Raw genomic sequence first — 21,641 nt, 5'->3', positions numbered from 1 at the left:
TCTTTTATGTGCAAAAGATCCCACTCTGAATAGTCTCTAATGCTGACTCTGGTTACTCGCTGCTATTAGGCCAGAGGTCTGCAGTATCTCTCCCCATAGGCCTAGTAGGTTAAAAGCATGTGTTGGACGGTGGACTGCTGTTCCTAGCCACCCCAGCTCGCAAATCCTGTGCCCTCGGGCCACATCGATTTGACACTATTCCCCACAGTCTTTCCTCTGATCCAGGACTCCTCATCAATGACCGTGTAATGACGAGGACTTCACCAATGACTGTGTAAAGGTGAAGTTCCCTCACAGACTTCCTGGCATGTCTCCACATCCATCCCTCCACTGTGGTACACTCACCGACCTCTCTCTGCCCTGAGTCCATGATGGAGAATTTAACCGGACTGTGCGTTTCAACAGCTTCACCTGCCCCTCTGCTCCAGGAGTTCCTTATCAATGACCGTGTAATGATGAAGACTTCACCAATTACCATGTAAAGGTGAAGTTCCCTCACAGTTCTCCCTGGGCCTCCTCCTGTGATCGGCACACCCCCCCTATAGCAGTTGGGGATTGGTCAGGACTCTCACATGAGCTGCCTGCCACTCCAGTTCTAGTCCCTGCCCCTCTTCCAGAACATTCTCCCTGGAAGCAGGGGAGGCGCCTCAGAACTAGAGCACAGGTGGTCACACCCACTGCTACACTAACAACTCCCTGCCCCCAGATCAAAACAGACAGGCCTAGCTCAAAGCATAGGCCAGCCTAAATTTACCTGTGCTGACAGTTTCCCTAGCAAAAAATCCTATGCTAGCACCTATAGGGAGCTACGCATATATGTACCTGTGGACCTGCTACATCATAAGAATGAAGTCACTTACTGAAAACATGTGCTAAGTGAAATCTGCAGGCAGCCATTGCTGACCTCTCTTGAAGTAATGAAAAGGAACAGTATATCAAACAGGCAACTAGCATTTTCGAAAAGAAAGTAATCAGTGGCAACCTATAGATTTCTGTGACGACAGGTTTTCTTTAACCCTTAAAGATGTTATATGAGATCATTCCTTTACCCCACTGTGGGCGACCTGCTGAGACAGGCTGTCAGTCTGATTTGCAATTATCTGATTGTAACAAAGCTTTAGAATAAAAAAACTGTAAGCATCACATTTATGACCCAATAGGAAAACTTGAATAGTTTGATGGGCAGGATCAAGATTTTTACAGGAAAATTTGAAATTTGTATGTAAATTCACCTGCCTGTGTTATTGGATCTACCGATTGTGTTGACATGTGATTTTCGTTGAAGTTAACCTCTTCTTATCCTCAGTTGGAATTGCCCCCAGTCAAAGCGGAACTTAACTACCCCCTGCAACTCCCCCCATCCCCCTTACCTGCCATGCTGGCTTGAATTTAACACACTCATCTGTCCAGCAGATCCCACGTTGTCCTGCAGTGATCTGCTCTTTAATTGTCTATGCCTGTGTCCCATGCTGCCATCTTGGTCCTCTTTAGCTGCCTGCCTCTTTTGGGTTCAGGCAGCTAGGCCTTCAATAATGTGTCAGCTCTGCCCCTCCCCCCAGTGTTCTGTGAGTGGACTCTTGCAGTCTCATAGGATATGGTGCAAGGTTTCCCAGGGAGCTGCTAGCACAAGAAACGTTGTGTCAGGGAGCTGCCAGAAAATAAAACAGAAAAGCTTCCTGAGAAAAAAAGCAAAAAAAGCAACCTGCTATTATTATTTTGGAGGCATGATGGACCCAAACTTTTATTGTGGAGTGAAGTTCCCTACAATGACAGCTGCATTCTTTTTCATAAAGTTTGTAGTTACAGGCAGTATATTATATATACAATAACCTTTATATTATGGAACTTTACAAATAATGTAGACAAATGAAAAGTAATCAGATTAAATCTAATACAGCAAATGCATGCCATGTGCACCATTTTAATCTACAGGAACCAACCAGTAGTATACTGAGACATCATTGCTGTAGTTCTATAACTGCACTTTGCATGTAAATTCTAGTTGTACTGTAAGAAGGTGGTAATGATAGTATGGATTCAAATTTTTTAAAAACAGAACACATAATATACTTTAACAATTACATATAAGTAAATAGGCTTTTATAATTTGGATTTAATAGCTGTTGCTTGCTATTAAAAATATGAACATGTAGACTAGAGGACTCTGTAAGGAGTCGCAATGAACAGGGTCCTAAGCTGACCATATACATTACAATCTAATTGTACACTTGCCTTTACATCTACCAACAACTGTGTTGCACAAGGGAATGTTTGTATGAATACAAATGAAATGGATTGTTTAGTTAGGTCCTCACACTACAAGGCTATGGTAACTCTAAAAGAGATTTGACAGAGATTCAACAATCAAATTGTAATGTGTATGGTCAGATTTAATCTCCAGCCCAGAGCTGAAAAACAACTATATTTTGTAAAACCTAGAAGTCCATGCTGATTGTGATGGTTGATATCCTTTTTTTTATCCAGTTCTGAAGCCAGAGAACACCTATGAAATTCTTATTGATCAAACAGTTGTTAGTCAAGGAAGCCTTCTAGAGGATGTCATCCCACCATTAAATCCGCCAAAGGAAATAGATGATCCAAAGGATAAAAAACCTAAAGAGTGGGATGAGCGGGTCAAAATTCCAGATACTGATGCCGTCAAACCAGAAGACTGGTAAGATCACTTTATGTGGCCTAGGTTGAGAACACAATAGTATGAGTCATTAGTGTGATAGGGTGACAGAAAGGTGCTGAGCACTGTAACCAGGGACGCTGATAAGGGGGTAGCTGTGATACTCCTGTACGGAGGCCATTCTCTATATGTTTGAGGGGCCCATGCAGTTTTATGGCAGTTCGCTAGACTGGCAGGGTGGGCTGTATGGGGGGGCGCCATGATTTCTTTTTTTTTTTTTTTTTTTTTTTTTTAGGGCAAGTTAAGGTTTTAAAAATAAGTTTTTATTGTCAATAACATGCAACATTACATCACAAATAAGAAGGTGAACAATAAATGTCAAGTGACATAAAACTGGTCGGTTACAGAGATCTTCGGATTACACATAAAATAACTGTTAATAATAGACTGTTAATCTTATTACCCCCCCAGGAGTATATCGCACTGGTGGCTGTGGAGCAAAGGTGTTGATCTGCGCTTAATTGATAGCAGTTGGTCAATCGGCCTCTATGGCTACAGTCTATGCTTACGTTGTTAAGCAGTCAAGGTTCTGTCTATCCTAGGTCTCTGAATAACCTTTCCATGACCATAAAGATAATCATAAGTAATATGGTGCACTAAAGGTAGTGTGAAGTTGTATTTTTAAGGAAAGAAGAATAGTCTGAAAGCAGAGAGGAAAGAAAGAAGGTAAAGATATCAAAGAAATTAACCAGCCCTTCGTGATCCCTCTCCTGGGTCCCTATCTATATTCTCCATATTAATTTGAAATGCCTATATAGAATGCCCAGGGTTCCCATGTTACCTCTTAGCAGCTGAGTCCGTCAGAGAGCTGACCATTTTTTCTTGTGCCATCACCCAAGACATTTTTCATTTGGCTGCTGCCACGGAGATGTTCAGTTGTTTCCAGGCTCGTGCAATGGTCAGTTTTTCTCCCAAAAGAATAAAGAAAATTTAATTCTGGGTGGCTTTGGTGGTTTTATAGACCGGGGCATTTAGTAATGCTATGTAGGGAGGGATCTTTGGGGACCTGACATCCCGTAACCTTGCGTATCAAGTGAAGCAATCTGATCCAGAATCCTCTGATTCTTGGGCAGAGTACACCCTCTAAAGCATTGAGAAGTGGCAGAAGGGAACATTTTAGCTAACTTGGTTGGAACTAAGTACCACCTAGTTAACACTTTTAGATTCGCTTCAATCAGGGCAGTGTTGTGCATACCTTTGTAAGATCGGAGAAAGTTTATATTCCACACCTCCACGTCCCAGCTGTCCCGTAGCTCTCCCTCCCAGGCCAGTATGTACGATAATTTAGCGATGTCTGATTCAAGTGACAGGTATATTGTGGAGATGCCCCCCCTCTGCTCTGTGACTTAGCCACACCATTGCTCATATGCAGTCAGCTTTGGGGGTTCTGGTTTAATTTTCCATTGAGAGTTTAAGAAGTGGGATATTTGCATGAATATAAACCTCTCAGAGTCAGGTATCTCAAATTTGCTTTTACAGTAACTGAGCGAGATAGGGCCAAGGGGGGTAAGGTAGTTTCCAATGCGGTATAACCCCTTGTCTAACCACCACCTGAAGGCCTTAATGTTCATTCCCGGAGTGAATTTGGGGTTGTGAAAGATGTGGGCTAAAGGTTGCATGTCCAAGGTTAGAGCGGGGAAGCTTTACAGGCTTTCCCAAAGGGAAATAGAGTGAGACAGTGTAGGAGACATTATAGGAGGGCGATCTTTGGGAGGACACCAGAGTAAGAAGTCTAATGTGTGTGTGTGTGTGGAGACTGCTTGCCGTTCTATATGCAAACCCAATCAGGTTTCTCTAAACGTGTATAGACGGTCGACAGTTGTGCCAAGTGTGCTGCTTGGTAATACCAATGTAGGTTGGGTACTCCCAATCCTCCCTGTGTCCTAGGTATAAAATTTTCCTGCAGAGGCAGTGTCCAGAGGAGCCCCAGATTCATTTTATAATTTTGCTTTGAAAAATCCGCAGATGATCTTTATTAATGGGAATCGGGAGAGCCCTAAAGAGATAAAGTAGTTTGGGAACTAGTGTCATCTTAACCGCATTCACTCTCCCTAGCCAGGATATTTCATGGAGCGCTCATTTCTTAAGATCAGTTTTGAGTTTTTTGTAGATCTATTTCCAGGTATCTAATGGTTGAGTCACTCCATTCAAATTGAAAAGAGCTTTTAGGACTCTAAGCCTTCTGATGTGGGATTGTCACGTTTAGAATTTGGGATTTGGATAGGTTGACCTGCAACCGGGAGGCTTTAGCGAAGTCTTCCAGCAGTTTACATATGTTTGAAAGGCAGGTCGTCAGTGACGTGACGAATAACAGGAGGTTGTCCGCAAATAGGGCACATTTATGTGTCTGTGGACCGTAGTTAACCCCTTGGATGTCTGGGTGATTACGTATGGCTATCACCAGAGTCCCTATCGCTATTGCAAATATTAAAGGAGATAAGGGGCAATCCTGCCTAGTTCCTCTGGCTATTTTAATTAGCTCTGAGAGATAACCTTGCAGGTGTACTCGGGCTTCCGGGAAGGAATAAAGTGCTGTCAGTAGGCCCATGAATCTCTGTCCAAAACCCCATTGATTCATGATAATAAATAGATAAGGCTAGGAGCCCGGATCGAAGGCTTTCTGGAGATCAATGGAAAGGAGTAGTCTTTCCTGTCTTCTCCCTTTGTCTCATCCTGTCTGAAGTAAAGAAATGATGTTGATTGCTCTCCTGATTTGGTCTGGGCCCTGTCTGCCAGGAATAAAACCTACTTGGTCCTTATGTATATACAGGCTAATAAAAGTTGCCATACAGTTCACTAGGATCTTGGTCAGGATCTTCATGTCATTATTTATTAGAAATATTGGTCTGTAGTTACCCACCTCCCCTCGGTCTTTGTTTGGTTTGGGTATTACAGAGATAAATGCTGAGTGTCTATCTAAAGGGTCCCCTTTAGTTTTGGCATTAAAGAAGCGAGCGAGGTGCTGTGCCTAGGTCTGAGCAAAATTCTTAATGACCAGTATCACTTCTTCAGAATTGGAAGGGAATCAATCTAAAAAGGAGTTCATGTGGACCTTACTATTATCATTCCTAGCGCTTCATAGTTGCTCATAAAATGTGTGGAATGTCGCCATGATTCTTTGTGGATTCATAGTGTGAGTCCCTCCCGGTGTTCTAATTTTTGGTAAAGCCCGCATTCGTTATTGTGGAGATAATCTAGCGGCCAGCATAGATCCCATTTTGTCCCTTTGGTGATAGAATTTAGCCCCACTCCATCTGATGTTCTTTGCAGCTTTGGCAGTGTGAGATAGGTTGAGAGAGAGACGTGTCGCATCTAGTTTAGCCATGGGGACCATTTTGGGGTTTTGTTTGTGGAGACATCGCAGTTGTGTGAATTGCTTTTCAAGTTTGTCTATGTCAATCATTCTTTCCCTTTTGATCTGTGTGGAAATTTGAATACATTTACCCTGTATAGTGGCCTTGTGGGCAGCCCAGAGGGTTTCTGATTAAACTTCTGCTATGTTATTCAGTAGGAAGTATTCCTTTATAGCCTTTTCAATTTGCACTACCCTAATTGGGTCACTGAGTATGGATTCATTAATTTTCCAATGTCGTACGGTAGGACAATTAAGGCTCCTATTTAGGGTGAGAAGGACTATAGAGTGGTCCGACCAAACCGTATCTCTAATGGAAGACTTAACTATATTCTGGATTTTGGAGGTGGATATAAATATGTGGTCTGTCCTTGCGTAGGACTGGTGGGGGCATGAATAGTGGGTGTAGTCCATTTTAGTTGGGTTCATCTCCCTCCAAGCGTCCGCCAGCCCATATTGAAAGATTAATTTGGCCAAATTGAGGCTCCTTTTGGGTGGGCGGGTGAGTTGAGAGCCTGGTGGTCTGGATTTATCCAGCCCCTGATCTAGAGCTGTGTTCGAATCTCCTCCATACATGATCGTCCCATCCACTAGTGGATCTAGTTTTTTGAGCATGTCCTGGGAGAATTCTGTTTGGCCCTGATTGGGTGCATAGTATGAGATAGAGGTATAAAATTGATTGTCTATCGTCCCCTTCACTAGCAAAAATCTGCTCTCTGGGTCCTTATATTCTAGCTGCGGTGTGAATTTACAGTTATTTGAAAACGGATAGCTACCCCCCAAATGTCCTCGGCATTTGCTAGGAAAAACATTGGAAATTTGGCATGCAGAAAGGAGGGGATATACCGCCTTGGTAAGTGTGTCTTAAAGAAGTGCTACGTCTATCTTTTGGGAATTAAGCGACTGTAGGATTTTTTGCCTTTTCACTGGAGCAACGCACGGTTGAGGAGAGGGAATAGTGTCATTAGCCATTGAGCAGAGGGGTTACACACTTACCTGATACACTGTCACTTACCTTGAGGAGTAACTCGGATGCTGTTTGCAAGCCGTTCCAAGAAGGTGTGGAGGCCCTTTGAAGGACGAGGAGGGTGCGGGGATCTCGAAGACTGGTCATATGAATCACGAGATGAGTAGAGGCAAGGAAAAATAGAAGAAGAAAGATTAGAGGTGAGCTCTCTAGGAGCTCCTTCGGGCAGGAGAATAATGCTATTTTACTGCCCCTGTAACCAACAGTAGTCTCAACCTCATCATTTGAAGTTGAGGACCCACCAAGTGGGCATGGAATAACCATATCCACTGGGTAGGGGGGAGGCGCAAAGGCAAGCCACCCTGGCGGAGGCCCACCCAAACATATAAACAATAAATGATGTAGCAATATCTGCCTGGAACTAGCATAACACATTTAAGACAAATTTAAATGGCCTTTTCCTGGTAGGCTAGCATAGGGGGAGGGGGATACGGGCAGAAGGGAGGGGGGGCAGAGGAAGGGTGCGGGGGATAGGAAGGGTGATGAGAGTCATGTAGAATGAGATATAAGGGAGGGAGTAGAGGGCACCATCATTAATCAGGTTGAAGAAACGTTCTTGTTGTGTAGTGACATGGTTGCCAGAAATAATCATGTCACTATCAGTTCGGAACTGTCAAAACATCAGCCCTCTTGGGTGAAGAGTGTTTTAATCAGGGTCCCGCCACTATAGCAGGAGGTGTAGGGAACTGTCTTAATTACCAACTGGGTAACCAGAGAACTTGTCAAAAACATAGGAAATGAATTTGGTATCATCTAAGAGATGATCAAGGTTTTGGTTGATTCTTCTCTCAAAATCTGGAAAGTCCAGAAAGAGAAGTGTGTTGGCTCCGATCCCAAAATTGTCAAGGGGGTCTGCCTTCCATGGGTTTCTTGAAGCTGTTTTTGTTCCACATTGGAGAGATAGGACTAGAGGGTGTTTGTCATTTCGTGGCCCCCGTTTGGGTGTTGGTGGGGGTGTGCGGGGGTCCGTGCGTGATGAATCTCAGGCTCAAAAATAGCTTCTCTACTTATTGTAAAAGGAATAGGTTTTGGATTTGTAGGCAAGCTTGAGAGCAAAAGGGAAGGCCCACCAATACTTGATGTCTTTTTGTGATAGGACCGATAGCAGGGGTTTCAGGGCCCGTCTTCTTTGTATGGTCGATGGGGATATGTCTGCAAAGACTTGGACAGGGTGATTGCAACAGAGGAGTGTTGATTGCGAGCGTGATGTCATGACTTCTTCATGACTTCCTCTTTCACTGAGTAGAAATGGGGTTTGATCACCCTTGGGGGCTCCATCTTTACGTGGGGAGCCTAACGCTCTGTGAGCGGGATCCTATTCCAGTTTATGCGGTGGAATGTCTGGGATAAGGTCCCTGATAAAGTCCTGAACTGCAAGTATTACATCTGTGACAGACTCCGGGAGACCCCTTAAACAAAAGTTATACCTTTGAGATCTGTTCAAGAGATCATCAATTCAAGATAGAGCTGTGTCTAATTGATCCTGGAGAACAACTTGGATATGATCTGAGTTCTGGTTGGTCCTAGCTACTGTGGAGTCCAGTTTATGTTCTATTGCTTCCATTCTGTCTCCTAGGCTCTGGAAGTCTGCCTTTATGTCCCCAGTAATTTTAGCTGCCGTAGTGGAGAGACCCCTGTCTAACAGTTCCGACAGTTTATGGAATAGATCAGCAGTATTAATCAGTGTGTCCGAGCTGATATGCCCTGGCTGTTGTGAGGAGGCCAGATAGGCCTCAGCAGATCCCATGGGGGAAAGCATATAATCCTCCAGAGTGTGCCCTATGAGTGAGTCTGTGGAGGCTGGGGAAGGTGCCATTGTGTAAAGGTTACTCACGAATGGGCCCGGAGGTGCTTGTAGTGAATCCAGGATCAATGGCAGAGGGAGTTCTTCCTCCATTTCAGCACATGTTTGTGCTGTGGCCGCCATCTTGGATACGAGCGGGTCCTGTTCGGGGTCGAATCGCGCCCACAAATCCCTCCTGGCCAAACTTTTTTTTGCATGTGGCCCAATGCTGCAGTGTGGCCTTAGTCTGTCCCGCTGGCCGCAGGCTGCTGTGAGGTGAGCCGTTCAGCCGGGGTAGTGCGGAGCTCCAGGCTTAAGTGGCCATCTTGGAGTCTCCACGCAAGCGCCTCCAGGCCCCATTATTTCTAACAGCAGACCTGGCAGTAACCAATCAGATCTTCTAGTGTACACTATAGAGGATATGACATCTGATGTATTGCTGTGAGCAACATCAGGATTCTAGGTACCCACAGATATTAGATGATCATTGCTTAATACTTGGGGCTGTTTCTCTGCAAAGGGAACAGGGCAACTGATCCGTGTACATGAAAGAATGAATGGGGCCATATATCGTGAGATTTTGAGTGCAAACCTCCTCCCATCAGCAAGGGCATTGAAGATGAAACTTGGCTGGGTCTTTCAGCATGACAATGATCCCAAACACACCGCCCGGGCAACGAAGGAGTGGCTTCATAAGAAGCATTTCAAGGTCCTGGAGTGGCCTAGCCAGTCTCCAGATCTCAACCCCATAGAAAACTTTTGGAGGGAGTTGAAAGTCCGAGTTGCCCACCGACAGCCCCAAAACATCTCTGCTCTAGAGGAGATCTGCATGGAGGAATGGGCCAACATACCAGCAACAGTGTGTGACAACCTTGTGAAGACTTACAGAAAACGTTTGACCTCTGTCATTGCCAACAAAGTATTGAGATCAACTTTTGATATTGACCAAATACTTATTTTCCACCATAATTTGCAAATAAATTCTTTCAAAAAGCAGACAATGTGATTGTCTGGATTTGTTTCCACATTTTGTCTCTCATAGTTGAGGTATACCTATGATGACAATTACAGGCCTCTGTCACCTTTTTAGGTGGGAGAACTTGCACAATTGGTGGCTGACTAAATACTTTTTTGCCCCACTGTAAGCAGTAGAAAGTCATTTTATATATTATGCTACTATTTTTATTGTCATTAAGTCCATGTATTATATATTTGTATATGCACAAGGGATGAAGGTGGACCTGTTAAAATAGAAGATCCCAATGCTGTAAAACCTGAAGGCTGGCTTGATGATGAATCTCACCTAATACCCGACTCAGAAGCTCATAAACCAAGTGACTGGTAAGAAGTCAGTGTTGACTTTCAACTTTTTTTTAGAGCATTGGGTTTAGTCAAAGGGAAAAAGCCAAGTATGGCAACCCATAGAAACGTATCTTTCTCTTTTGTGACTTCCATAAAGTAAATTCTAATTGGCTGATGCTGATTACAGAATGTTGCACACCACAAATGCTCTCTATGCTGTCTTTTGGATGAGCCACATAATAAATCATGGGTTGATTTATGGATGTAATCAGTTTTCTGTGTATGAAAATGTTTGATATCTCTTGGTGAACAGACTCTGTTTAGTTTTTTGTAGAACTAACTATTGTGGTTAGAAGCCCTATAGAACTAAAGCCTGGTATACACTACTAGTTTATTTTTCAAACAACCCAGAAAGGCTGAACGAAAAAAAAACCTGACAGCTCAAGAGGAGCCACTGTATTAACTATCCGATGTTAGTACAGGGATCTCCCCTACTGTTCTATTGTGTTCTGACAGGGGGACAGCCCCCCTGCCAGAACACTCCGGTCAGTGCTCTCAGCCATTGGCTGAGAGCACTCTCAGCCATTGGCTGAGAGTGCTGATCAGGAGCTGATCATTAGGCTATTTTCGGTCATGCCCCAAGATAGAAGCCGGCCGAACACATGGACTTAATGTCAGCTAGTTTCTATTGAACTGGCCAATGCCGCTCGACATTCAGCCCATGTGTACTAGGCTTAAGAAAGAAAATGTACATTCCTTTGTCAGTCATGGTTCACACCTATGCAGTTTGCTTTTAAACAGTTTCTGCAGTGCTTTTTTGCACATGCGCTTTTGAAGCATTTTGCATTCTTTATGCTTTTTTTTATTTCCAATTTGTTGTTGGGCAGATAAAAAGGTGCAAAACACACTGCATGCTTTTCTAAAGCTTTTCCATTGAAGTCTATTGAACCAAAAACACCCCCACGGGATTGTTCTGAGGAGAGGCAGAACAGCGGTCTGCTTATGTAAACAAGGCAGATCGCCGTTCTGCCACAGGGAAAAATTGAGATCTTGTATTTCTGCTAAGCAGAAACATGGATCTCTGTTTTCCCCCAGTCAAAGCACTCCCCCCACAGTTAGAAAGCACCCCCTAGAGACACACTTAACCCTTTGATTGTTCCTGATGTTAACCCCTTCCCTGCCAGTGTCATTAGTACAGTGACAGTTCATTTTTTTAGCATTTAGCACTGATTACTGTAATATTGTCACTAGTCCACCTAAAGTGTCAAGTGTCAGGTGTCCGATTTGTCAGCCGCAATGTCGCAGTCCTGCTAAAAATCACTAATCGCCACCGTTATTAGTTTAAAAAAATTAAAAAATCCATAAACATATCCCATAGTTTGTAGACGCTATAACTTTTTGTTTGCGCAAACCAATCAATATACGCTTATTGGGATTTTTTTTACCAAAAATATGTAGCAGAATACATAATGATCTAAATTGATGAAGAAATTTGATTTTTTACAATTTATATTGGATATATTTTATAGCAGAAAGTAAAAAATATTTTTTTTTTTTTCTAAATTGTCAGGCTTTTTTGTTTATAGCTCAAAAAATAACAACCGCAGAGGTAATCAAATACCACCAAAAGAAAGCTCTATTTGTGGGGAAAAAAGGACATCAATTATATTTGGGTACAGCATTGCATGACCACGCAATTGTCAGTTAAACTAACGCAGTGCCATATTGCAAAAAATGGCCTGGTCAGGAAGAGGGGTGAACCTTCCAAGGCTGAAGTGGTTAAAAAAGTCCCTTTCCAAAAATGCAGCATCTGAAAAAAGCATAGATGTGAAATGTCCCAAAGGAAATCATGTTATATGGGCTGTTGTGCTTTTCTGCAAAAAGCACTAAAAACGCATAGGTTTTTTTTTACTCCACAATATTAATATTAATATTCTTTGGGGTTCTCATGTAAATTGTGATACATTGGCTGCCTATTTTTTTCAAATTTTAATGTGTTCTACATCACAGACCTGAAACATGTACAGTATGTAGCAAGTAAAGTCAGAACAAAGCAGGAATCCTATTTGTTACATATCAGGTAATTGGAAAGCAATGAAACCAGTCAGCCTAATAGCTAGAGAACAAGCATTTTCAGAAAAGATGATCAGTGGTAGTGCAATATTTTTCAAAGGTTTCCTTCAGCTCATACGCAAAGGAGCGAATGTGCCTTTAATAATGCTTAAAGAATTGTTAAAATGTTAAACTGTAAAATGGTCCAACTATTCATCCATGCTTAAAAATTACTATTATGTTAAGAGTACAAATTATTATCAGACGAACCACACATACTGTATTCTTCACCATTCTTCCAATATAAGCTTTAGTTGACACATTCTGTATGATAACCTCTTGTTTGTACAAATTATCCAGATAACAATAAAAATGATGGAAAAATCAAAATAAAATAGTGCTTATAGCCTGAACTATTATTGCCATTCTTCAGAGTATGTTCCCAAAATGGGCTTCTAGAAAGTTGCCTGCACTGTTGTAATAGGTACCGTCACACAAATCATTGTATTACTTAGTTTCCTTAACCTGGATTTCTGGGTATGCTTATTATTGTCCAGATTTTTTTCCCAAAATGTGCTTCTAGAACATTGTCTGCACTTTTACAAATACGTATCATGATAAAGACCTGTGCAGTACTTAATTGTATAACCCTGGAGTTCTGGGTTTGCATTGCAAAGCACACCATGTCTTAAATGCGCATGAGCAAGAACTTAAATGATACAAAATGTCATTAACTAGAAGGCTTAGAAAGAGTGAACCCAATATACCAGTTTTTAGGTATGTAGACTGCAGCCTGTGTATCTTGCTGCAAGAATAATCAGGCTAGACCATAGGAAGTAGGTACCAATTTGTATGCATCAGATCTAACCTTCTGTAATCAACAGAGTATTAGGATTAACTCCTTTTGTTGGCAGGAATGATGACATGGATGGAGAATGGGAAGCCCCTCTGGTTCCAAACCCAAAGTGCAAAACTGCTTCTGGATGTGGGGAATGGAGTCCACCTCTTATAGACAATCCAAATTACAAGGGGAAATGGAAGCCTCCTATGATTGAGAACCCCAATTACCAGGTAATGATCAGTTCTAATAACATAAATAATACTACAGATTATCACCTAGTGCGTCTACCTTTTTCCAACACATTAAGAGATTTCTCTTCCCAGCTGCAGGTTTATTTAGCTTCCATCTAAATGTTTTGATAAAATTGGTACAAGTTTCTTCTTCACAGCAATACCTGTGCTACAGGTATTGTAATACTACTGTCTAAATATGCCGTCAGCAGGTGAATAGTCCCAGAGCAGTAGAAAGAGGGAATTTATGATCATTTCATCATAGTAACAGTGTCCAAGGGATACTCTACACCTGCTTAAAGAGACAACACAACTCTGTAGCTAGGTGGTGAATCACTTCACAGAATATTACCTTGTTAGTAATCGCACAGTACAGTGCCTTGCAAAAGTATTCACCCTCTTGATGTTTTTCTGTTTTGATGCATTACAACCTGCATGCCTACAACTTTGAGGGTGGAAAATACCTTTATTGTAGAACAAACAATAATTAAGGCAAAAAAAACCTGAAATCTTGAGTATGCATAAGTATTTACCCCCTTTGCTATGAAACCCCAAAATAAGATGTGGTCAGTTCAATTAACTTCAAAAGTCCCATAATTACACAACATCCACCTGTGTGCAACCTTAATGTGACATTATTTTCCCAACGTTTGCAACACCACTAAGCAATCAACATGAGGTCCAAGGGGCTCTCCAAACTGGTCAGATACAAAATTGTTGACAGCTATAGATCAGAAAAAATATCCCAAACTGTGAACATCCCACAGAGCACCATTAAATACATTATCTCAAAATAGAATGAATAATGCACCACTACAAACCTATTAAAAGGAGGCCACACACTAAAAGTCAGACTGGGGAAGAAGGACATTAATCAGAGATGCAGAGATGCAACAAAAATGTCAATGGAGCTGCAAAGATCCACACTGGCGATGGAAGTATCTGTTAATAGGACCAATAAAAAGCAGTTACTTAAAAAGAAATAAGAATACTGTACATGCTTGGAGTTCACTAAACAGCATGTAAGTGACTCACTAAACACATGTAAGAAGGTTCTTTTGTCAAACGAAACTAAAACTGAACTTTTTGGCCATCATTGGAAACATTATGCGTAGCCCAACCCAACACTTCCCATCACTCTGAGAACACCACCCCCACAGTGCAACATGGTTGAACCAGCATAATGCTGTGGTGATGTTTTACATTAGCAGGGAGTGGAAATGAGTCAGAAGTGAAGTAAGGATAGATGACACCAAATACAGGGCAATTTTTGAGGAAGACCTGTTTCAGTCTGCCAGACACCAGGATTGAAGTTCTCCCTCCAGCAGGACAATGACCCAAAACATACTGCTAAAGCTACATTGGAATGGTTTAAAGGAAACATTTACAGTAAATATCTTGGAATGACCCAGACCTCAATCCAATTGAGAATGTGCATGACCTGATGATTTTTGTAAATCAACACAACCCATTTAAATTGAAGGAGCTGAAGCAGTTTTGCTTTGAAGAATGGGGAAAATCTCAGTGGCTAAATGTGCTAAGATAATGGAGACATACTCCAGCTGTAATTGCAACAAATGATATCTGTAGAAAGTAGTGACTTTTGGGATGAGGGATGGGTGAATAAAGCGGTATTCTGCACCTTCAACATTGTAGGCATGTTGTGTACATCATATGGTACAACCCCCCCCCCCCCCCCCCAAAAAAAAATGTTTAATTCCAGGTTATAATGCAACAAAATAGTAAAAAAACACCAATGGGGTAAATACCTTTGGGAGCCATTGTATATGACCAATATAATTTGTTGCCGCTTTTAATAATAATATTGTCTTTTACAGGGTATTTGGAAACCACGTAAAATTCCTAACCCATACTACTTTGAGGACCTTAACCCTTTTAAAATGACAACGTTTAGTGCTGTTGGGTTGGAACTGTGGTCAATGACTCCTGACATCTACTTTGACAACTTCATAATCTGCTCTGACAAGGAAGTGGCTGACCGTTGGGCCTCTGATAGCTGGGGACTGAAGAAACTGGTAGCCAGTGCTAATGAGGTACTTTACAGCGAAAGTTACTTGAATAAGTACATTCATGCATAGGGGTGTATGGTTATCTCTGCTTAATAAAATGCACTGTATAGGCAGAAAAGCAATCCTATAAACATTGTATCAAACATCGTTTGTACATGACAAACGTCCCTTTTTAACTTGTTGTCAATGCTTGTATAGAATGAAGTGTGAAGGTTCCCTATAGTGTCATTCTATTAATACAGTAATGATTATAGATGCATAACATTTTAATGTTTTAGTTTAGCTGAGAGCAGTTACTAAAACCTTCATTTGATCAATGTTATCTGTAAATGAATACTTTGTCAATGGTCAGGGTGATTTTAGATGTTGTCTATTAGGCAGTATTTTAAGACCATACTGTATGATGATTGAAAGGATTGAGAAGTAGCAGAGGTGTGCAAGCTTTGAAACTTTATTAGAAATTAAAATATATTTGGAGTCCACAAAAAGGCACTTATGTAGTACATTGTAGATACTTTTTGGAGATGCAGAATGGGAACTCATTAACAACTGACTGGCTCTAGACAATGGTATTTTCTTGGGATTTTAATGTTTTAGGGGTTATAATGTTTACATAAGGGGAGAGCACAGTTTGATGCTGCACCATTATTGTCCAATCAGCGGGATGGATGAGTCCTTCACCAAGCTTTATTATGTAGTTTTGGTTAGATTGGGGACAGGTTAGACCCTCTGTTAGGTGTTTATTATTTTCACATTTCCTGGTAGGATTTTCCCTTATGTAGTGAAGTGAATGGGACCACATCGCAACTAAAGGCTAAACATTTTTTTACCTTAATGCATTCCTTGCATTAAGGTAAAAAATCTTTAGGTAAAAGTATTGCCCCCTCACCCCCCCCCCCCTCCTAATACTTACCTTAGTCCTCACTCGATCCAGCCCTGTGGCCACTGTGGCAGTGGCTCTCTCCTCTCGCTTCTTGGTCTCACAGTGACGAGGGAGCATTGGGCCAAGCCAGAGACACAGCGCAGTGCAGGAATGAGCCCGCAGGTGTGCCACAATAGGAAGAAGCATCCTATGGTGGCACACCGAGAAGAGGAGAAGCCAGGCACACCATCAGGGTACCCAAGAAGAGACGGTTTGGGGCTGCTCTGTGCAATTCTATTGCACAGAGCAGGTAAGTATGAACCTGTTGTTTTTTTTTATGAGTTTACAATCTTACAATCACTTTAAATGGCTGGATTAGTATATTTTGGCCTCCATTCAGAAGATATTGAGATAGGTAATTCCATTATCAGTCCCAGTTTTGTGAAAACAAACTTTGCAACATCAGCATCAATTTAATAGTGCAAATAACTCATGAGCAGAAATGCCAGATGCAATGTGAAAATGGTGACATACAGAATTGGGACTCACGTGCAGGTCACCTAAGAGGATTGTTGGCAAAGGTGTAATCAGTATAATAGTCTGTCTCTAATTTGAGCTCTGTGCAAACTTTATGGATAGAAAGCAACCCAATTATATGAGCAAAGAGACAAGAATTTTGATATCTGTCTACAAAGTGAATGCCTTTACTTTAATTCCAAGAAATAAAAATTTGAAATTGTTAGAGTCACATAAGGCTGCTTAGTGAATAGGACAGGCAATCTTGATCCATAAATTACCCATTTCCAATATATCAAAAATAGTTTTCCTTTTAGTGTCAGAGGGCCTGTGCCTGTGGTTATCTTTGGGGTGCATAAATGGCATTTAGAACAAATTTACAAAATGATCTACATTTGTTGTTTTTTTTTTCTTTTTTTGTTCATAAACAAAGAAATCATAAATCCAGTTTGAATAACATAGGAAGCGTTGATCTTATGTGTCCAGTAAGACATGGTATGTATCCACCATCACAGACATGGAAAGTAGAAGGAAGGACCTGCAGGCTGATGAAGCTTTCCTGTTCTAATCTAGTGTAAAGTTCATACCAGTTCAGATGCTTGCACTAGAAGATGCTTTCTCCAGAACACTGCAGTTAATGGATTATTCTGTTTCTCTCCAGCCAGGCATGATAAACCAGCTTCTTGCTGCTGCTGATGAGAGGCCGTGGCTTTGGGGTTTGTACTTGCTGACAGCTGCTCTGCCTGTAGGATTGCTGATCTTATTTTGCTGGCCCAGAAAGGTGAGAATGATCAGAAAATTGGGACACAAGGATATGAAAAAGTATTTAGTGCCATTCATGTTCTTCTCTTGGTCTTTTTGTCTCTTACCTATATTAATGGGAGTCTGACTGGTATAAATTGTATCAGTATTGGTTTTATTTGAAATGTACACCTATAGTGTGAAGAGCTATTGCACTTTCGCAGTCTATAAATGATTGTTCTAGCTTCCGACATGACACCTGCAAGTGAATACATCTTGAAGCTGTTGGTCAGGAGCTAATAACAGTGTGGGGAAAACTTGAAAATTAATTTGTCATAATTCTGTTCTGAAAATGGGTTCACAGCTGTTGTCACAGTAAATATGGCACAGAGTTCATGAAGTAGTGTAAAAAACATATCACACATAATGAAAACTTCATGATGTGACTCATAAGGTAGATACTTCTCTCTTCATCTCTGTACAGCTTGCTAAGTGATTACAGTGTACCTTGTAAATCAGTTACATTTTGATTTCTCAAATCACCAATGCATGGATATGTGGACCTGTTCCTGAAGGATCTAGGTTTCATGTTATCTTCACCCTAGCTACCTCACCCCAACTAAGAATGTGCTTATGTTGATGGTGAGCAGATAACTTGTGTTCAACATCTATAATCTATGGATGTCCAGTCCTGCCTCCCTCTGATTCCTGAGACTCTGAGTTGATACAAATGACTCATAGAACTTAATACAGTGCAATGTGAACACTCACAGTCTTCACATTCATGGGATTAACTTTTAAAGCTTTAGAGCATGCTGCAAAGGTGGTGGAAGTCATGAAGATAACAGTGACCCCTTCAGTGGCCCCATGACCCTTCTTATGTAATGTATCTTATATATTGTAGCCTTATTAGTGGTAAAATGTGGTAGTTCTAGTAGGTCTTTATTAACAGTAATCAACATAATATAAGGTAGAATTCTCTGTTGACAATATAGTATGTTTCTAGTGATTGCAGAAAGAATTGCATAATTGAAATATAGAAACATCCAGTAGGGAAAGGAAGTCCTAAAAGTTGTACATCACAGGAAAACCCTGTGAGGAGGTTCATGACAGCCACAGTCCAGGCTCCAAGTAGGCCACGCCCTCCCCCAGCGCATTTCACTCTGCCCCCAGAGCTTAAAGTGATTGTAAAGATAATTATTTTTTTTTTAAATAACAAACATGTCTATACTTACCTGCTCTGTGCAATGGAATTGCACAGAGCGGCCGCGAATCTCCTCTTTTCAGGTCTCCCTCCAGCGCTCCTGGCCCCTCTCCTCTGTCCAGTGCCCCCCATGGTAAGGCGCTTCCTATAGGAGCACTCATGCTTGCTCGCACCTGAGCCCCGCTGCTGTGTCCGTTAACACAGACAGCGGTACTCGGCCCTGCCCCCAGATCCCTTGCCACTGGCTTTGATTGACAGCATGAGGAGTCAATGGCTCCCAGTGCCCCAGCAAAGTCAGTGAGACCCAGAAGTGAGGGGAGAGAAGAACTGCAGACGTGCATAGCGCTGGATCAAATGAGGGCTCAGGTAAATTAAAGGGGGGGGGGTGAGGGGGGATGCTAACACCGTAACATTTTTTTACCTTAATGCAAGGAATGCATTAAGGTAAAAAATGTTTAGGCTTTACAACTACTTTAATCCTGGGTATGATCCCATGATTGAGCTTCAGGGGCGAAGTGAAACGCGTTGGGGGATGTGGCCTGGTTGGAGCCCAGGCTGAGGCTGTCATACACCTCCTCACAGGGTTTTACTGTAATGAGCAACTTTTGGGGCTTCCTTTCCCTACTGAATGTTTTGAGCTGGGACAAGCTCTGTTATTGTCAGTACTCCAAGCGGTTTGTCATGCAAGAGGACCTGTGGAGCCTTGAGTGGCACCTGTCATTTTTGTTGTGGGTCACAGTGAAATTTAGAAACCACACACAGAGCCAAAGGGGAAACACTGCAGTGAAACAAACACATAACTACTTGCTTGTTATTTTAGAAAATTGAAGAAGAAGAAGATGCAGATTTCTCAATGAGTGATTTTATAGAATCTAATGAAAATGATTTTGAGCTCCAGAAAGATCTCACGAAGGAGAACCAGCAAAATTTGGAGGGTGCCACATCAGAAACTCAGTATGACAAAGGTAATTTGACTTTATGGTGAGGAGGGTGGCTCTGATTTTAGAACACTACTGGACATTATTATCAGAGGGATCAGGTGGATCTAGGTAAAGTGATCCTATTTCCCCACCCTGTGCAGACAAACAGCAATTTCCGGGCAATTTGAGCTGCTTTCATCCAGCTTTGGGTAGCATCAGTTCAATGCAACTGACAGCAAACATTTTCTCTTGGAACCCTGAAATAATAGGAATTTTGTGGTTCTCTTGATGCGTTTAGCTGTAGCGATCAAAAGCGTGACTGTATATATTTTTCTCATACGATACAAGATCGTACCATTTTCATTTAACCAGTACAATATTGGTCCGAAAATACAGTGCAAATACAATATATTTAATCACTTCCGAATTTTTATTCGGTCATACGAGATTTTTCGGAACTTTAGCAAACTCTTCATTTTTGAAATGGAGATTGGCATGCAAAAAAAAAACAAAAAAAAAACAGACGTTAATTTGTCCTATAAACTCATTGTGTGTACCAGGCTTTAGGGTGATTGTATTTGGCAAATGTCCACTTTAGAACAACAGACTATCAACCATCCTAAAACATTTTTTAGATCTGTCACCGATCTTCCTATTCTGTCTGATGGATGGATGTGTTGCAGTGAAAACATTAGGACCGATTTACACGTATGCCTGCATTAACACACACATTCTCATGTGTTAAAGCAGCCCTCACACAACACACAGTGCATTGACATCCATGCATTGTGGTGTGCTATAGCACAGGTGCATTATTTTTTAACTTTGTATGATGCTATTTATTCTTTAGTGTGAATCATTTCTTATTTCCTTTTAACCTTGGAAGACAGGAAACACCGGTAACTGCACCACCACACAGCCTAATTGTTGAAGATCTTGCAAGAAATCTTTTTTATGCAGTGAGTGGCAAGCCTAATGTTATTGTAGTGATGTCAGATCAGATCAAAATGAATCAATTGAAAATTAAGATACTAATTTTCTTTTTTCACTTTTAGCTAGAGTAGTGTAAGGCAAGAACCTCTGTCAGGATTCATGCTGCCTATGGCCCATCTAACCTGTTCTGGACATCCCAACACAGATATACTGCAGCAGGGCGGCCCTTCTGCGCAAAATACCTGTACGTGATTGTCTGCACTGAGTTTAGGACACGCGCGCCGCCGGTGGCCTGCTCCCACCGCCGGGACACGCCGATCATTCTCAGGAGAGACAGAATGGCAGTCTACCTATGTAAACAAGGCAGACCGCCGTTTTGTGAGAGGGAAAGCTGGAGGAGATCTTGTGTACCTGCTAAGCAGGAACACGGATCTCTGTCTTCCCCCAGTCAAAGCATCCCCCACACAGTTAGAAAGCACTACCAAGGAGCACATTAACTCTTTGATTGCCCCGGGTGTTAACCTCTTCCCTGCCAGTGTCATTAGTACAGTGACAATGCATTTTATCACTGATTTTAGTGTCACTGGTCCCCAAAAAAAGTGTCACTTAGTGTCAGATTTGTCCGTCACAATGTCGCAGTCCCCTACAAATCGCTGATTGCCATCATTACTAGTAAAAAATAAACAAATAAATAAAAATTCAGTAAATATATCCCATAGTTTGTAGATGCGCAAACCAATCGATGTGCGCTTATTGGATTTTTTACCAAAAATATATAGCAGAATACATTTTGACCTAAATTGATGAAAAGATTTTTTACATTTTTCTTATTGGGTATGTTTTATAGCATAAAGTAAAAAAGATTGTTTATTTTCAAAATTGGCGATCCTTTTTTGTTTCTAGCGCAAAAAATTAAACCTGCAGAGGTGATCAAATACCACCAAAATAAAGCACTATTTGTGTAAAAAAAAGCACATCCATTTTTTTTGAGGTACAGCATCGCACGACCACGCAATTGTCAGTTATACGCAGTGCCGTATCGTAAAAAAATGGCCTGGTCATTATTATGATTTATTATTATTATTATCATACAGGATTTATATAGCGCCAACAGTTTACGCAGCGCTTTGCAACTTGGTCATGAAGGGGGGTGAAC

At 41.6% G+C, this 21,641-nt stretch overlaps 1 protein-coding gene across 1 annotated transcript in view; it reads left to right on the top strand.

Moving 5' to 3' along the window:
* Positions 1 to 21,641, top strand: part of CLGN (calmegin) — a 94,028-nt gene that overhangs the window by 61,300 nt on the left and 11,087 nt on the right. The window contains exons 8-13 of the mRNA XM_073604098.1: positions 2,485 to 2,674; positions 10,082 to 10,195; positions 13,123 to 13,279; positions 15,118 to 15,333; positions 17,349 to 17,468; positions 19,453 to 19,597. Of these exons, the coding sequence (XP_073460199.1) occupies positions 2,485 to 2,674; positions 10,082 to 10,195; positions 13,123 to 13,279; positions 15,118 to 15,333; positions 17,349 to 17,468; positions 19,453 to 19,597 (942 nt within the window). The remainder of the gene's footprint in view (positions 1 to 2,484; positions 2,675 to 10,081; positions 10,196 to 13,122; positions 13,280 to 15,117; positions 15,334 to 17,348; positions 17,469 to 19,452; positions 19,598 to 21,641) is intronic.

This window comes from Aquarana catesbeiana, linkage group LG01 (assembly GCF_042186555.1).
Source record: "Aquarana catesbeiana isolate 2022-GZ linkage group LG01, ASM4218655v1, whole genome shotgun sequence".
NCBI classification, from domain to species: Eukaryota; Metazoa; Chordata; class Amphibia; order Anura; family Ranidae; genus Aquarana; species Aquarana catesbeiana.
This window is presented reverse-complemented; position numbering and strand designations above follow the sequence as displayed.